The sequence below is a fragment of the Magallana gigas genome, chromosome 1, assembly GCF_963853765.1.
Source record: "Magallana gigas chromosome 1, xbMagGiga1.1, whole genome shotgun sequence".
In the NCBI taxonomy this organism is placed as follows: domain Eukaryota; kingdom Metazoa; phylum Mollusca; class Bivalvia; order Ostreida; family Ostreidae; genus Magallana; species Magallana gigas.
The window spans coordinates 39,461,169-39,476,499 of NC_088853.1; the positions used below are offsets into that span (position 1 = coordinate 39,461,169).

A 15,331-nucleotide genomic window follows, 5' to 3' on the forward strand; every position below is an offset into this window, starting at 1 on the left:
TAAATATTATGATCTAAGGGAAACAATTCATACTTCAACTGTCAAATTCTCGGTATATCACTTAATGTTTTATAGAAGTCAATTTATTTGTAAATCTATAATATTGTATTTATTTGAAATATGTTATAATTATGTTCAATTATTGTTATTGATATTTACAGGGTTTTAAAAAAATAAACCGGCATTTATACATTGATAAATTCATCGAACCTCAGACGTGGTGTTTATTTGTATACTATACATATCACTTTTATCAAACAATTCATACAGCTTGTTCTTCCTCTTGATATTTCTAAATCAAGAATAAATTACACACAGGTAGCTATCTAATTCTTAATCTTTGAACAAATCAGAGTTCTATTCATAAACATAAACAAAGGGATAAAAATCACTTTCTTTGCATGCGATTTGGTGTGCGTTACCGAAGTAATGATATAGACTGAATACACAATTTTCGAAAACATTGCTCAAAATATTTTGATAAACCAACTTTTGTTACTATATATTCGAAACGATAATAATATGATGGTCCTAGCGGATTGCTTGTCAAGAATCAGTAGACTAACTCTGTTTTAACTAAATCTGCACCGGGTCCAACGGTCATGCAGTTACACATATACAATTGATTTTAATTGTAGATGAAGGATTAAATGCGTATGGGTACATGTATTTACTTTACACAAGGTGTTAGCCATTGTTTATATTGAATGATAGTGCAAATTATTGTACAAGTAATATAATCACAGGTGTTTGTGTTGACAACAGAAAACAAAATGGATATAGCAAAAAAAAAACCCACAAAAAACAACAACAACAAAAACCAAAGAATACTGAATACCTGTAATTGTAAATTACCTTGTAGTAGGGAGTTTTTCGCTGACAAGAAACGAGCAAAGACATGTATAATTGTATGTATTTTCAAGAAAAGTTATGTAGGCATGAACAGATTCACCCTGTTTCAAAAGAAACACACGTTTGTTAAATTTGCAGTGAAATATACATGTATACCAGTCCTTGTGCTATGAGCGACTTAAAAAAAAATACTTCTGTGAATACTCAATACTATTTCTTCTGCAGATAGTTTTAATATAGTTTCGCGATCGTCTAGTTGGTATTTGATTAAAAGGCGCAGGTCACTTTGGAAACTTCATTTTCATTAAAATATTCATGAAATCTGCCTTGTTAATTTCTTCACTCAGATTCTGCTATATCATAAATTATATATTAAAAATGAAGGAAGTTGTATTTGTGGTCGGAAAAAGGCATTTTAAGAGGCAGTGTAATAAGTGGACCATCTCAATTATGAAAAAAATGTCTACATTATATCACATTGCGTTTTTTTTTTATTTTTTAGCTAAACAGTTAGAAAGATGTGATATCATAACAGAAAAACAGTTTGCTTACCATGTCATGTCATATTTTCACAACCAAAGCCGTATACAATTAAAGTAGTGTAATTATATAAGTCTGCCAATTAGTACACTCCTGATACTGATTTTTTTTTTAAATTAACTACTACAGTGACAGCTAGGATAGGTAAAAATCTACTACGCCAACCTACCCTCTTTATGTGTAAAACGTTGTTGCAGACATACATGTATTATACATATTGTCTTGACAACCTAATTAGTGAAGTCCTGTATAGGTGTATGTAGAAAACCGTCAACATTGTTAATTCATTACGTGCAAATGAGCGATGCACTAGAAAAACAAAAACAGAAAAATAAATATGACCGTAGGTAATGCACTAAAAAATTCATAAATTTAATTTGGCTTTGAAATACTTGGGGTTATTTGTATTGTAGAACCGATCTATAAACAGGACATCCGTGTGTAATATACGCACACAGAATGACTAATTCATAGGTCGTGATCCTCGAGCAGTGTAACACCTGTGGCTACCTTTCAACGGATTATTATTCACTTGTTAGCCGCAATAAATTACTGCTTTGATATTTACGCATGGAACGATGATGTTTGCAAAAACACAAATTTGTCCGATTAATATAAATATGTAATGAGTTTGTTTTTTCTCCTATTTTAGTACTGTCTTTTACTTGTAGTAGTCTGTGTGGAAGGTTTTGAAATATTTTGGAATTTCGTTGATATGGAGCGTACAATTTACTGTGCTGTTTGCCTCTTTGGATCATTTATAGTAAGTTTTTTTTTTTATTTCCGTTTATACCGTATATTCCAGATCCTTTTAAAGAACTACGGGATTAATCTCCTAAAATATATTTTAGGTATCAAAACAATTTGTACATTTAACACTTTATACCATAGTTTAAACTAAAATAAATAAACATAACTATCAAAATGTTAATTAAAGGCTTTAAACAATGCATATGAATTTAGTTTGAGTTGCAAAGCGGTTTTATGATTTTTTTTTTTTTTGGCCCGTGTATACTGAAGCGAGCGATTCCATTTTTTAATTGTTAAAAATAATAAATAAATCAATCAATGACATCATTTTGTTCATTGTACATGTACACGATTGTATCTTACCTCTTTGATCGCTTCAGATAGTTATATTTTATTCTTTTTTGAAATCTGAAATACATAAATTTAAAATATATAAATTTAAAATATTCAAGAAATTTGAGGTCATAATTTGAGTATTATATGTATGAGATGATCGAATATTGTATGGATGATCAAATCCAAATCCAACAAGGCTCGAGAGCTTCATGATGGATTCATTTGATCATCCCCAATCTCAGGATATTCAAAGAAAGATACCTTATATCTTATATTGATACAATTTTCAACAATAATATGATTACATATTAAAATTGTTTTTGATGAAATGTCTTAGACTATCTCTTACAAAATTGGTATGTAGTATTATCATATACATGTAGAAAGACACTAGGAAATGAAATAATACTTAATACATGAAATATCACCAATTATTGTTATATTATATGGGGATTTATTTCAGGTTGTTCTCAGTCAACAGTGTGATAACGGACCACCATTGCTGAATGTATTTTGTGGACGGGGCCCTTCAAGACAAGATTGTCCGAGTGGCTACTTCTGTAACATAGATCCTACAGACCGGTTCGCCGTCTGCTGTCCAGAAAGTAATTTCACATAAACTATTATTACAAAGTCGAAATAAATGGTCGTGATTGGGTATATACAATGCTGCTATCTTGAAAGTTGTCAAAACAATCCTTTCATATCCTGTATACTAAACTACAAGTTTTAAAAGTAATGTGACGTAGATTTCGGTTTGTAAATTCACCCTGAAATTTATTACGGAAATCTGATTGCAGTAAAGATGTATCTTGCATCTTAGCGCATCCTTGTTAACTCTCACGATAACAGCACTATAGGTAGGTATGGCAAGCCCTTCGATGATGCCTAAGCAATGTCTATATTTCTTTTTCACCACTGTTATCCCTACAACTCCTATATAAGCTGCAGACCTCTTACAGGTTGTATTTCCCTGTAGAGACTCGATGAACGATTGCATTAAAATTTGTAAAGAGGGAATTTCCCAGAAGTGTGATTTAAATTCGTTATCCGTGTCTAAATTTGCGTAATTTAGGTAAGAATATATAGTAAAAATTATTAGTGCTGTGCAATCTGGATATTACGTTTTCTATTTTAGGGGCTCCACCGATCGCAACATGTGACATAGGTAAACCTTTACCCAATGTGTTTTGTGGGCGTGGTCCTAACAGACAGGACTGTCCAAGTGGCTATTTTTGTAAAATAGACCCAGTCGATAGGTTCGCCATTTGCTGTAAAACAAGTGAGTATTAATTGTGTATTAGCATATCCTTTTTTTTTTACTGATAATTACTTATGATTAACGTAAAATTTCTGCATCAACTGTACAACTACATGCATATGTAATTAAGTGTTTATTTTGATCAAATTCTTTTCAAATATCTAATACAAAAAATCAAATACTTCCACAACTATTTTGATAAAGTAACTGTTGAATACGGTTTCAAACCTATGTCTAAATTATTCGCCTTTTATCATACAATTCAAAAAAATTCCTAAATCTAAAAATTCAGATATCGATAATGAACCAAAGTGCCAAATCGGTGTCCCTCTGAGAAATGTCTTCTGTGGGCGTGGTCCGAATAGACAAAATTGCCCACGTGGGTATTCCTGTAACGTCCATCCAGGTGATAGATACGCAGTATGCTGTAGAAATAGACGTAAGGAATTTAACATCCTAGTATCTACATTTATAGTGTAAAATAAAGTTTAAAGTTTTAAACATGTTATGTTTTTTTAAGCAATTTCATTCTCAGTACTGTGAATTTCTGCAGAGATGTTCTACACTTGCCTTAAAAATCTTAATTAAAAATCTGAATTATATACAGCAACTCATTCCTTTTTGAAATACGTGCAACCGATATCATGGTTTGTTACATAAGTTGGATCTGTTCATGATTTCTAAATATTTACTTTTTTCAGGGCCCCGATTTTATGGAAACTATATGTACCCACAGTGGTAAATATACTTATATGAATAAATCATTCTAAATTTAAAATGTTTGTTGTTATTACTCAAACATAATTAAGCTCGTATTGAATTATCAATTGATGCTAAAGAATCGTCAAATGGACAAAAAATATTTGGCGCTGAAAATGTTTGCAATTTATAAATAAAAAAAAGTACGTATTTGGTACACAAAATGCTTTATTAAAGGGTTTAAGAGGCGTAGCTCTGAAAAATATTTTAGTACTTTATTCAGTAAAGGCCAGACATTCATGAAAGAACTATATATGATATTAGTCAAATTTGGCCCCCATAATTCGCTATTTTTAAAATGATTCAGGTATATTAATTTGTTGTGTTATTTTATATCAGAGTTGACATAAAATATGTTTTTCACCTATTTATTTGATTTATATGCACTCACTTCCAGTATATGACGTCAGAATTGACGCTATTTTTCTAATTCATTCAAAATCAGTGAAAAATGGACTTTTTTCTTATCTTTTTTTGAATGGGATATATAAAGCGAGTCTTTGAACAAGAACGAACTTGTTGTCACTAACAAGTATTGGAGAGATACATCTTTGGTGAAAATATTTTGATTGTTCAAGCAGTCGCTCAATGTTTCCTTAAAGAAAACTGCTTTAAAACAAGCCGTTTTATGCTAAAAAATAAGAAAATGGCGGAAAAAGGTGAATTTTATGATGTCATATTTTCAAATATTGGCAACTAGTCAAAATGAAAATTATGAAAAAACTTCAAATGTATATTTGTTCAAATCAAACAAAGAATTACAGTAAAATGACAATGTTCATTTTAGGGGGCCATTTTAGGCTCAAACCATATATAGTCTTTTAAGATTTTGCAGGTTAATTATCTAAACAGTTTGAATTGAACTCCAACATGTAATATGCATTGCGACACATTCTTGTTATAATTATCAAACAATATTATTTCTTAAATGCAGCCTCTTGAAAGATAGGAAAGGACTATGTGCGGTATGGTCAAATATCTGCCCCCAATTTCAACCAATTTTTAAATAGTACCGTATGAAAATGAAATCTTCACAAATCATTGTAAAAAGGATGCCTATAACTTTAATCTTGATTTTAGTCATCATTGCTCACTCGCTGTTTATCTATGACGTCACTTAAATGACCTAATTTCCGCAAATTTGCAAACAAATGAAGATATTCTCATTTTTGCTCTATATTTTGCATTCGGAAGTATAGAGCGCAGGTCTGCTCAAGTGCGATTTTAACATATGTTTTTCTTCAGATAGTTATACATATTATACTAAAAAATGGTACTTGAGCAAGCCTGCGCTCGATGTTTCCCAGTCGAAAAACCATCGGAAAACACCCATATTTTGCTACAAAACATCAATTTATCAAAATAATGCAATATTCATGACGTCATTTCCACATTATGACGTCACTGTGGTGATAATCTTTTACACCTTTATTTCCAATAGGATTTTAACTATCTTTCACCTTATTTTAAAGCTCTTTCTAAAACTTTGATTTCGGGGGGCAAAAATTGCATAAAACCGCACTTAGTCCTTTGAAAGTTGTATTATTAACATACGCTTAAATGATGTGACTCGTTAACATAGGTTTTTCTCTTAAAATTATTTAAGAGGACTTAAAAAATAATGTTATTGTAACCTGGCTGCGCTCATATTACAGCAAGAAAACCACTGCAAAGCACAACGTTTTTTCATAGATAATATATTTTAAGTATGTCAAAAATAATGCAATCGAAAAACAAATCCGCTTCAATATTACATGTTGAATGTATTTACGGTTTAAATTTGACGAACGTATTATAATTGGCTTATACTACTCATAGACATAGCTTTTCAGTTAAGGGTGTGTAGTGTCCTTGGAACAATTTTCAAAGTCAAATGTAATGGTCATAATATCATAGTTACATAATAAATCCTTTTCAAGGAAAAATCTTATCTCCCCTTGGTCCAGTCAGATCATATCTTACACAAAAAGTTTTTCCGTTATGGAGCTCAGTGACATTGAACCATGTTTTTAGGTTTCAGATGAACATCGTAGTGGAATTATTAATAAAATATATGTCCGGGGCAACTCGTTCTTCTTGGTACACTATGGCTCATACATCACTCACAAAGTGTATATGGCCAAAGGATGTACATAAACAATCCTGAATGTTTGTCGAGAGTCAAGGTAATTTCGGATCAAATATCCTTTAAAAGAGCATATATATATATATATATATATATATATATATATATATATATATATATATATATATATATATATATATATTATCCACTTTCCACTTAGCCCTATTTCGCTAATACTTAACTGAAACAGAGTGTTTGCTTAATGTCTTACAGTGACATTGGACCAAATCATTTTGAAGGTCAAAACTAAAATTTTAATCTGAAATTGAATTAGAAGCTCTAGGCCAGTTGGAAAATAGCTTAAGTGATGAAGGGTCAAGATCGACCTAATTTTCCGTGACCATTGAAAGAAGGCAAGAAGGAAACTGATGATAAAACTATTTCTTATTAGTATTGAAATTAATTATTGTATTACGTCACAAATGCAATGTAGACGTCTTAACATTTTTTCATTAAAAACATCATTTCTATAGTCTTAACTATAGTTAATTGCTTTTGATGGACACATCCTTCCTTAAAATCAAATATTTGTCATTTTAAAGAAAATTTTTAAAAAATGCTTAAACTATGCATACTTCTTTTTAGATTGATAGGTGTGACCACGTCGAAATCCAACTTACCTTTCAGCCTCGAAATCTTCAGAACAATAAAAATCTGGGGAAACACCCACAGTTAATGTAAAATAATCGCTTTAAAAAAATGTTTGTATAATTTTTAAAAAAGCAATGTTTTTATTACACACATATTAATTTGTGTTTGTTTGATTGTGTTTTCTTTAATTTTATTTGAAATAAAAAATTATCATGTTGAAATCTGGCCGTATGCAGCAGTGGTGATTTTGTTTTTTCGGCCATATGCGATTTATTGCATGTGTTCTGGCCGATGTTTTTATATTGAGTAGTGGAGCGTAACAAGGTTTGAAATCAAATAGAATTAATTGGCATATTGCCATCTTTATGAACAATTGATTGCACTTCCGAATTTCGCTACACTTAAACCGTGTCGCTAAGGTTCTGTGTACTCAACGGGAGATAACTCGAAAAGATGTACCAGTTTTGTTATTGGCAAACTTTTGTTCAAGATTGCAATATTTGAGAAATCTCACGTTAGAAGACTGAGGACACATATATATTCACGATTGTTTGATTGAGCTGAAAGTACGTATTAATTTCTAGTGATTATACATGTATAACCATTTTATATGAACATGATTAATTATGTATGTATCTACGAAGTATAGGCCTATATCAAGGTCGTCATTAAATGTAATGTTAAACATTTCACAGAATTTTTTTTCATTTTTGTAGAAAAGGACATTTTGAATAAAATGTTGCACCTTAGTAGTCAGGTTAACCGGCTGATAGAGTGTGTGGAGGCAGATACCTAACGGAGGAACAGCTACGTGAGAGAACGTGTGGCTACTACCAGCTGAAACTCTCAAGGTGCCACATCCTCGTACACAGAAAATTTCCATAACTTCGAACCATTAGATGCAGAGCAACACGTGTCATCAAAATTTCATGTCTTGTGGATATCGTACGACGAAGTTGAGGTATGGTGTAAACTGTTTATGTTTCCGTAAAGTACATGTAATTAGAATAACATAGAGTTTTTAAAACAAACTGACTATTTGTTTTCCCTTTTATTCAGGTCACAAAATGGTATTGTCTGTGTAAGACCAGGGAACGAGTTTTATGTGTGTGTGTGTGTGTGTGTGTGTGTGTGAACGTTGCGTCAGTCATCTGGAATATCGGGTACGCCAGAAATTTTCAGGATCGCATGAATGCTGGCGTTAGGAACTAGGGTATCTATGTTGAAGACACAGCCAACATTCAAGAAGCAATAGACGCATCTGTAAGAACATCGTTGGATACTTATTGGTGACGGCGACTTTTACTTTTCACCTTTGGAAAAACCCGCCGAAGTAACGTTGTAAAATATGAGTGTTTGTCGATATTTCACAACCAATTATAACGCCTATTGCAAGCCGTGTGTTGATTGGATTACAATTATAGACATTGAAATGAGGAATTGCTAGTAACCATGCATTCGTCTATCTCCGCTCCCATCACAACAAGTTTGTTTTTACTTAGTATGGTCGAGCAGCACCTTAATCTTAACCCTTCAAAGGTGAATGTTTAATTGATTAATATTTAGTATTGGTTTAATCAAAGAACTGTAAAAGAGAATGCATTTTTTTCTCTGGCAAAGAAGAATAAATAGATGCTTTTTAAATATACCTAATCAATAAAAGTACTCCTCAAAATTATTTAAATTGAGGAGAAATGTCAGATGAAGATTATCAGAATACAAATGTATGGCTGAACCAGATTTATTGCAAGTTTCTCTGCCAATATCACAAATCATGCGAAACACACCTGTGAGAAGCATCAGGGCATAAGCTGGTATGTTTCTTCTTAAGATGAAATCTGGTCTATCCAATATAAAACCATGACAACTTTATGAAACAATTTAAAAATGGGGTTTGCGCCGAGCAATATCTTCTTATCGATTTGCCCTGATGACCACATTAGTGCCTAAACACTTTGGTTTGACCCCATAGCAATGTAGTCTTTGAAAGGGAAGACAAAATACGGATATAGTATAATATACCAGTTAGCCAAGGAAGAAGTCGTCATGGATGTAGATCATGGGTTTTAAGACTCACTTCAGGTCCTAGAGGACCTAAGAATCAAAACCTAGATTTTGCCTTTTCTCATGAAACACTTACAACAGAAGATGCAAAATATTCTAAAAGGAATTAAAACTATAAATAGCTATTTCTGTTATTTTAACATGACTTGATATATGTCAAATTATCTAAAAATTCCCATCAGGGCTCGAGCTGGGCTTCGCCAATTTCGCTAATGGCGATTTTTTTTTTCAAATGTGGCGAAAAGAAATTTGAATGTGGCGAAAATCCTTTTTTTGTAATAAAATGATATACAAAATCAGTGTTCAAAAAAATTGAAAGTCAAATCATCTAATCCTTATTTTTCTTATCAGTGAGCGGTAATTTAAAACTAAAAATATTAATATGATCTTTATTTTATCAAATGAAAAAAATGGTGATAGTTATAAGACTAAAACACAACAAAATATCTATATTGTTTTATTCTTGTTTCATGGCGCTGATGAAACACAAGTAAAAATCCAGGTAATATCTTTGACTGAAAACAGACTATAATTGCTATCACAACACAAATCACACCTATTGTTCTTTACCCAATTATCAAATGTGTGCAAAACGGGAACACACCGTCTGCAAGACGTCGATAATTATGTAATCGGGCACGAGACGGTTGTATACAAGGCTTGTGGTCAATTGTTAAAGCATATAAGGTCTCACTCATTATACTGTTATCGTCTCCATATTAGTGTCAAATCGTAACCAGTGCACCGATCACTAAATAATTGGTTATAAAAATGCGTATATGTATACATCAATCGTATTCCCGAACATTTGTTTTGGATAACGTTGAAACTATTTATTAAAATTTTCTATAATTGGCTTGTGTTTGCTTTTCTCTCATGAAATTTCAAAACACTGCAGTCGGTCGTCATTGATATGGACATATCAACACAGATAATTAATTTTCCATGATGTCCAGTGGGCTACGGTATAAATATGATAATCTTGTTTGACCATGTACCCCATTTACTTTTGACATTTGGCTTGTCAATATGGGGAAACGTAAACTTGTAGCTTCTGACCCTTGTCAGTCTAAAATTCAGAAATTGTCAATGTTTGGCTTTTCTTCCAATTCAGGGTCTGAACATTCAACCCCTCCTGCTCAAGCATCTAATTCAGTCAAAATAGTCAAACAATCCACTCCAAAACGTAAATTTAACATCAGTTGGAAATTTAACAGGAACTGGTTGAGATACGATTCCAAATTGGGCTTGATGTTTTGTGACTTATGCATTTCGGCCAACGTTCAGAATGTTTTCACTGAGGGGTGTAGCATTATGAAGAAAGAGAATGTAGACAAACATGAGAGAGGAACAGGTGCTTATTATTTTTTTTACATACATTTTTACATAATTACCCAGAAATTAGATCATCAATAAAAATTTTACATGCTTTAAATAAAATAAAAAAAATTATTTTTTTTAGTCATTAATTCAGGTGACAATAGCCACTCTGCAGCCTTATGCAAGTCAAAATCTGCAGAAAACATGGAAGTTGTTAGGCAAAACGCTCTCTCAAAGAGTATATCAGGCATCATATCTGCTCTACGCAACACTCATTTTGCTGCTTCTAATGATTTTACCAAATTCAATGGTTCCCAGATTAATATTCTGTGCATATCACAGGTAATTATTTAAACCTTAATGATTTATTACAATTCAATTTAGACTAATTTTGGATAACTCACAAATCTTAAAACATAGTAACTCACAAAATTGTTAATTTTTTAGGGTAGTTCTCAGCTGTAAGATCTTCGAGTAGATTCTCACACTACCTACGAGAGCAGCAACAGTGTTCAGGAGTTTCAGCAGTAGTTGTCCGATGTTGTACTTGCTTTTAGATAGGGTTGGGGCTAGCTCAGTGTTTAGTGTTATGTTAGATGAGTCTACAGATGTATTCTATGCAGGATCCTGTGGTGGTGAGACCGAACACCAGTATGGGGCAAGTCTACCACACGGATGGGACGGTGTCGGCACCTGCAGCACCACCAGCGCCAGGGAGCTCAACCGCCACGGGGCAGGGAGTCACCCGCTGTTGCAAGAGAGGGAGGGGTGACGATGAGGATGAGGGAGAGGAGTCCCCCCGCAGTCGAGCCCGGTGGGTCTCACCATCCCGCCACTGCCTGATGCCCCCGCCAGCCCGAATCCCTAGCCGGCAGCTTGTCCGAGGACATCACCGACGCCCATAGTAAACGCCTCCTCCGCCATCAACCGCCTCCAGACCTGTTCATGGCCCCTCCGATTCCCTACCCAGGGTGCTTATAACTTTAGTCAACGGGGAGAACCGCCGAATCTTCAGTGTTCAGAGGAACGCTGACGATACTGAGGTAACTTTAACCAGAGTCAGAGATCCTGCGGAGCGTTCCAGTTCCACTTCAGCCCAGCGCGACAGAGCCAAAGAGTACCTCCATACTATGTTAATTGCGGCAGAGAATGAGGCCAGTCGCCTAGTTGAGAGGTTAGAGAGGGGAATTAGGCGGATTGTGAACTCCAGTGGTCATGGCCAACAACATCGGCAGCAGTAGCCTCAGGAACCAGCTTTCCAGTATGCTCACACCAAAGTGGCTGCTGATCCCCGGCAGCACTATACCATTGTTCCATCCTGGGCAGTAAGAGGAGAGGACAAGCGGGGACCCTGCAATATCTGTCTGGAACAGGACACACACTTGCAGATTAAGTGCACGAGATGCAATAACCAGTGCGTCTGCTGCAAGTGTGTTGTCGGGGTTTACCACTTCATTAACCCCTGTCCAATGTGCCGGCATCGAGGAGAGCGCTAGGAGCCAAGCTAGCTAAAAAAGACCCAACAACCCTTTTAAGGGCCACCCATATTTTACGAAAAGATGCTTTCAATTACTTGCAATGGAAAAAAATAAAATAATGAACACCAGCATTACACTACATAAAAATCAATCACTTTTTATTTTCATGTCATAATTCATCATGTATCCCTACGAGACACTGGCCCCTTTTCAATTGAAACACGAATTTTCCATGGTAGTAGCTGGGCCTTCTAAATCGGGGAAAACAGAATTTGTTAAAAAGTTAATAGAAAATAGTCATTGGATTAGTCCTCCCCCCGAAAAAATAGTATGGTGCTATCGTGAATGGCAACCTGCCTACGAATCTTTGCAAGATCGGGTTAAGTTTATTCACAATATTCCTGAAGACGATGAAAAATTAGTTGCTGATATTAGTAGCCGTCACCTGTTAGTATTTGACGATATGATGGGAGGCAAAGCAGTTGAGTCTATTGTGGATTGGTTTACTCGCAAAGCTCACCATCGAAATACTAGTGTGATTTACATCACTCAGAATGTTTTTGATCGGGCTTATCAGCATCGCACCATTAGTTTAAATGCTCATTATTTAGTTTAGATAAATCTCTAATCATGGTGTTGAGTCGGCAATAAGGGATGCCCCATTTAATGTTGGCTTATTTAGATGCTACTAGTATTCCTCATAGTATTCATCAATTCCAAAGCTTTTTTTTCTGCTGAGGAGAAAGTACATCATTTCGTTTTATGCGATCCCACTTTTTTTTCCATTCTCCCACCTCCAAAGTATCCTGAGGTTTCTGGCTAAGTAACCGAGCTACTACAATAGCTCTAGGGAGACAAAGAGAACCATTTTGATTCTCAATTTTTAATAAAGATTTTTTCCCTTTTTTGAACATGGCTTTGTTGGAATGCAAATGTTTTGCAGAATGTCCGCCACTCGCCACTCCCTTGAGGATATTTCACATGAAACAATTCAAATTCAGCAGACCCATCAGTAATGGTAAATTCTTTCTTAGATTGTTGAACACCTTCAATCTTACTTAAAATTTTACTTTCATTTAAATTCTTGGATTCGGTAAATTCGTACCAAACATCAGAATCTAAAAAGGGATGACGAATATTCAAACGCAAATAATCGTTAGGATTACACTGCATACGTTCGTTTACTTCCTTCAGCATGTCTCTTAATAAGCGCCGAACAAAATTACTGTCTGAAGGAAAAGCACGAAAATTAACAGTGTAAACATTTTGTTTCACTTTAAATTTCCTAGACTTGCGTCCTCTATCTAACCTGATCTTATAAAAATCAGATACAACTTTTCTCTTGACATTTTTAACAACTTCTTTTTTATTCTGTTTTGATTCTTTTCTACTTCTTTTCTCTTTCAATTCTTTTAATTGTTGTATTCTTCTTCTTTTGTGCCTTAAAAGAAGCAATTGATTTTTTAAAATACTTTCTTTTACATTCATCTCCTTTTCTCCTGATAAACAGAAATGAACAATTTTAAGAAATTCTATAGTATATATCTTTTATAACCAATTATTTGGTAAAAATGGAGAACCCAATGACGTCATCGGAAAAACCCAGAGCTCTAGTCCCCAATGACGTCATCGGAAAAACCCAGAGCTCTAGTCCCCAGTGGAAAACCCCATGACGTCATTAGAATTTCCAGTGCGTCAGTGAAAATTACCCATTACAGGCATAAAAGAGAGCATCTACCAACAGTCAGGCATTCATAACAGAAATGGCTTCAGACAGTGAAGTCACAAAAATGGACATCACAGAAGAAAAGTCAGACAGTAATCCACAACGAAGTGTTTTCAACAAGTTAAAAAAAGACTCAAGGCATACTGGGGAGGTTCAAACCCTCTCCAAAACCCATTAGGATTCTCTTCATTAATGCCTCAAAATGACAAAAGATTACCAACTCGCCCGAACTGGGGAGGTTCAAACCCTCCCAAACTATTAGGATTCTCTTCATAAATGCCTGAAAATGACATTGGCCTCCCACCCTTCAATGTCAAAGAATTACCAACTCGCCCGAAATACTTCATACCCACTCCATGGGGAAAATGGAAAACAGGAAAAGAAAGAGTGGAACGTCTAAAAAAGGAAAAAGAGGAAGACGAGGAATTCCAAAAACAGATGAATATCCAATTTCGTAGAAGAGTAAGAGACAACCCTCATATCAATTTCAGCACAGATAACTTTGGAAGTGGGAAACACATCAAATCCATAGATGAAAAAGTAAGAGACCTACTTGAGGATCCACATTATCCAGAGACACTCTTAGTATCCAATGAACAAGACGATACCAGAAAAGAACTTGAAGACACCAAAAAAGAACTGGAGGACACCAAAAATGAATTATCTAAACTCCAGGAAAAAACCAAAAATGACGAACAAAAACCTAAAGTCGATGTAGAAGACCTGGAAAAAAGCTAAAATGAAACTTGCAGAATATAGAAAAGAACTAGAATACATCAAAAAAAAAACTAGAAGACATCAAAGATGAACTGAACAAGAAGAAACAAAGAAAAAAATGAAGACCTGGAAAAAGCCAAATTGAAATTTAAGGTAATTAAACAATTTTTGGCAAATATAAATTTTGATCCAGAATTCATCCTCGCATTATATGAAAAATCACAAAAAACAGGAAACAGAATGGATTGGATGAAATCAGAAGCCAATAGAGCATCATGGAGTTTCTACATCAAACCAGAAGAAGCCAAAAATGACAAGTTTAAGGCCAAGAAAGCTCTACTAACAGAACACTGCAGAAAAGTTTGCCTAGTGGAAAACGGAGTAACTCATAACATCAGCGGAGAATTTCAATTGAAAAACCAATGAACATAAAGGCCCTTACAGAACTACTTGGCCCTAACATCTACATCAACGGAGGACCTAAAGAATTAGCCACTGAAAATTGGTCTATGACTGCAAAATTCAATGAAAAAGACTTCTTCAACATCTTTTTCACCGATGAAACAGAAAGAACCATTTCAAAATTCAACATTGGTAATAAACCCAAAAAAGAAACAAAAGAGGAAGAAAAACCAACAGGAGAGGAAAAAAATGGAGGAAGATGCAGAAGTGATGTCTGAAATTCATATCAAATGACTAGGCTGTCATATTTTCATTAGATTTCTGCTATTTGTCGCAATCGGACTCCTATTGTTCATTCATATTCTTTGCAGTTTACCATTACTGTTGTTTCCATCTTGTTTTCTCAATGA

The 15,331-nt window shown here is 34.2% G+C and overlaps 1 protein-coding gene across 1 annotated transcript; it reads left to right on the forward strand.

Moving 5' to 3' along the window:
• Window positions 1-1,956: 1,956 nt before the first annotated feature.
• Window positions 1,957-4,517, forward strand: LOC105319059 (uncharacterized). The gene is made up of 5 exons (XM_066079162.1): window positions 1,957-2,155; window positions 2,942-3,083; window positions 3,617-3,760; window positions 4,032-4,178; window positions 4,441-4,517. Exons 1-5 carry the CDS (start codon window positions 2,108-2,110, stop codon window positions 4,479-4,481), a joined length of 522 nt encoding a protein of 173 aa, XP_065935234.1. The 5' UTR covers window positions 1,957-2,107; the 3' UTR covers window positions 4,482-4,517.
• Window positions 4,518-15,331: the final 10,814 nt, after the last annotated feature.

Coding starts and splice junctions, on each gene's coding strand:
- LOC105319059 (XM_066079162.1), top strand. CDS start 2,108: ATGGAGCGTACAATTTACTGTGCTGTTTGCCTCTTTGGATCATTTATA. Junction 3,084..3,616: donor CGCCGTCTGCTGTCCAGAAA/GTAATTTCACAT, acceptor TTTCTATTTTAG/GGGCTCCACCGATCGCAACA. Junction 3,761..4,031: donor CGCCATTTGCTGTAAAACAA/GTGAGTATTAAT, acceptor CTAAAAATTCAG/ATATCGATAATGAACCAAAG.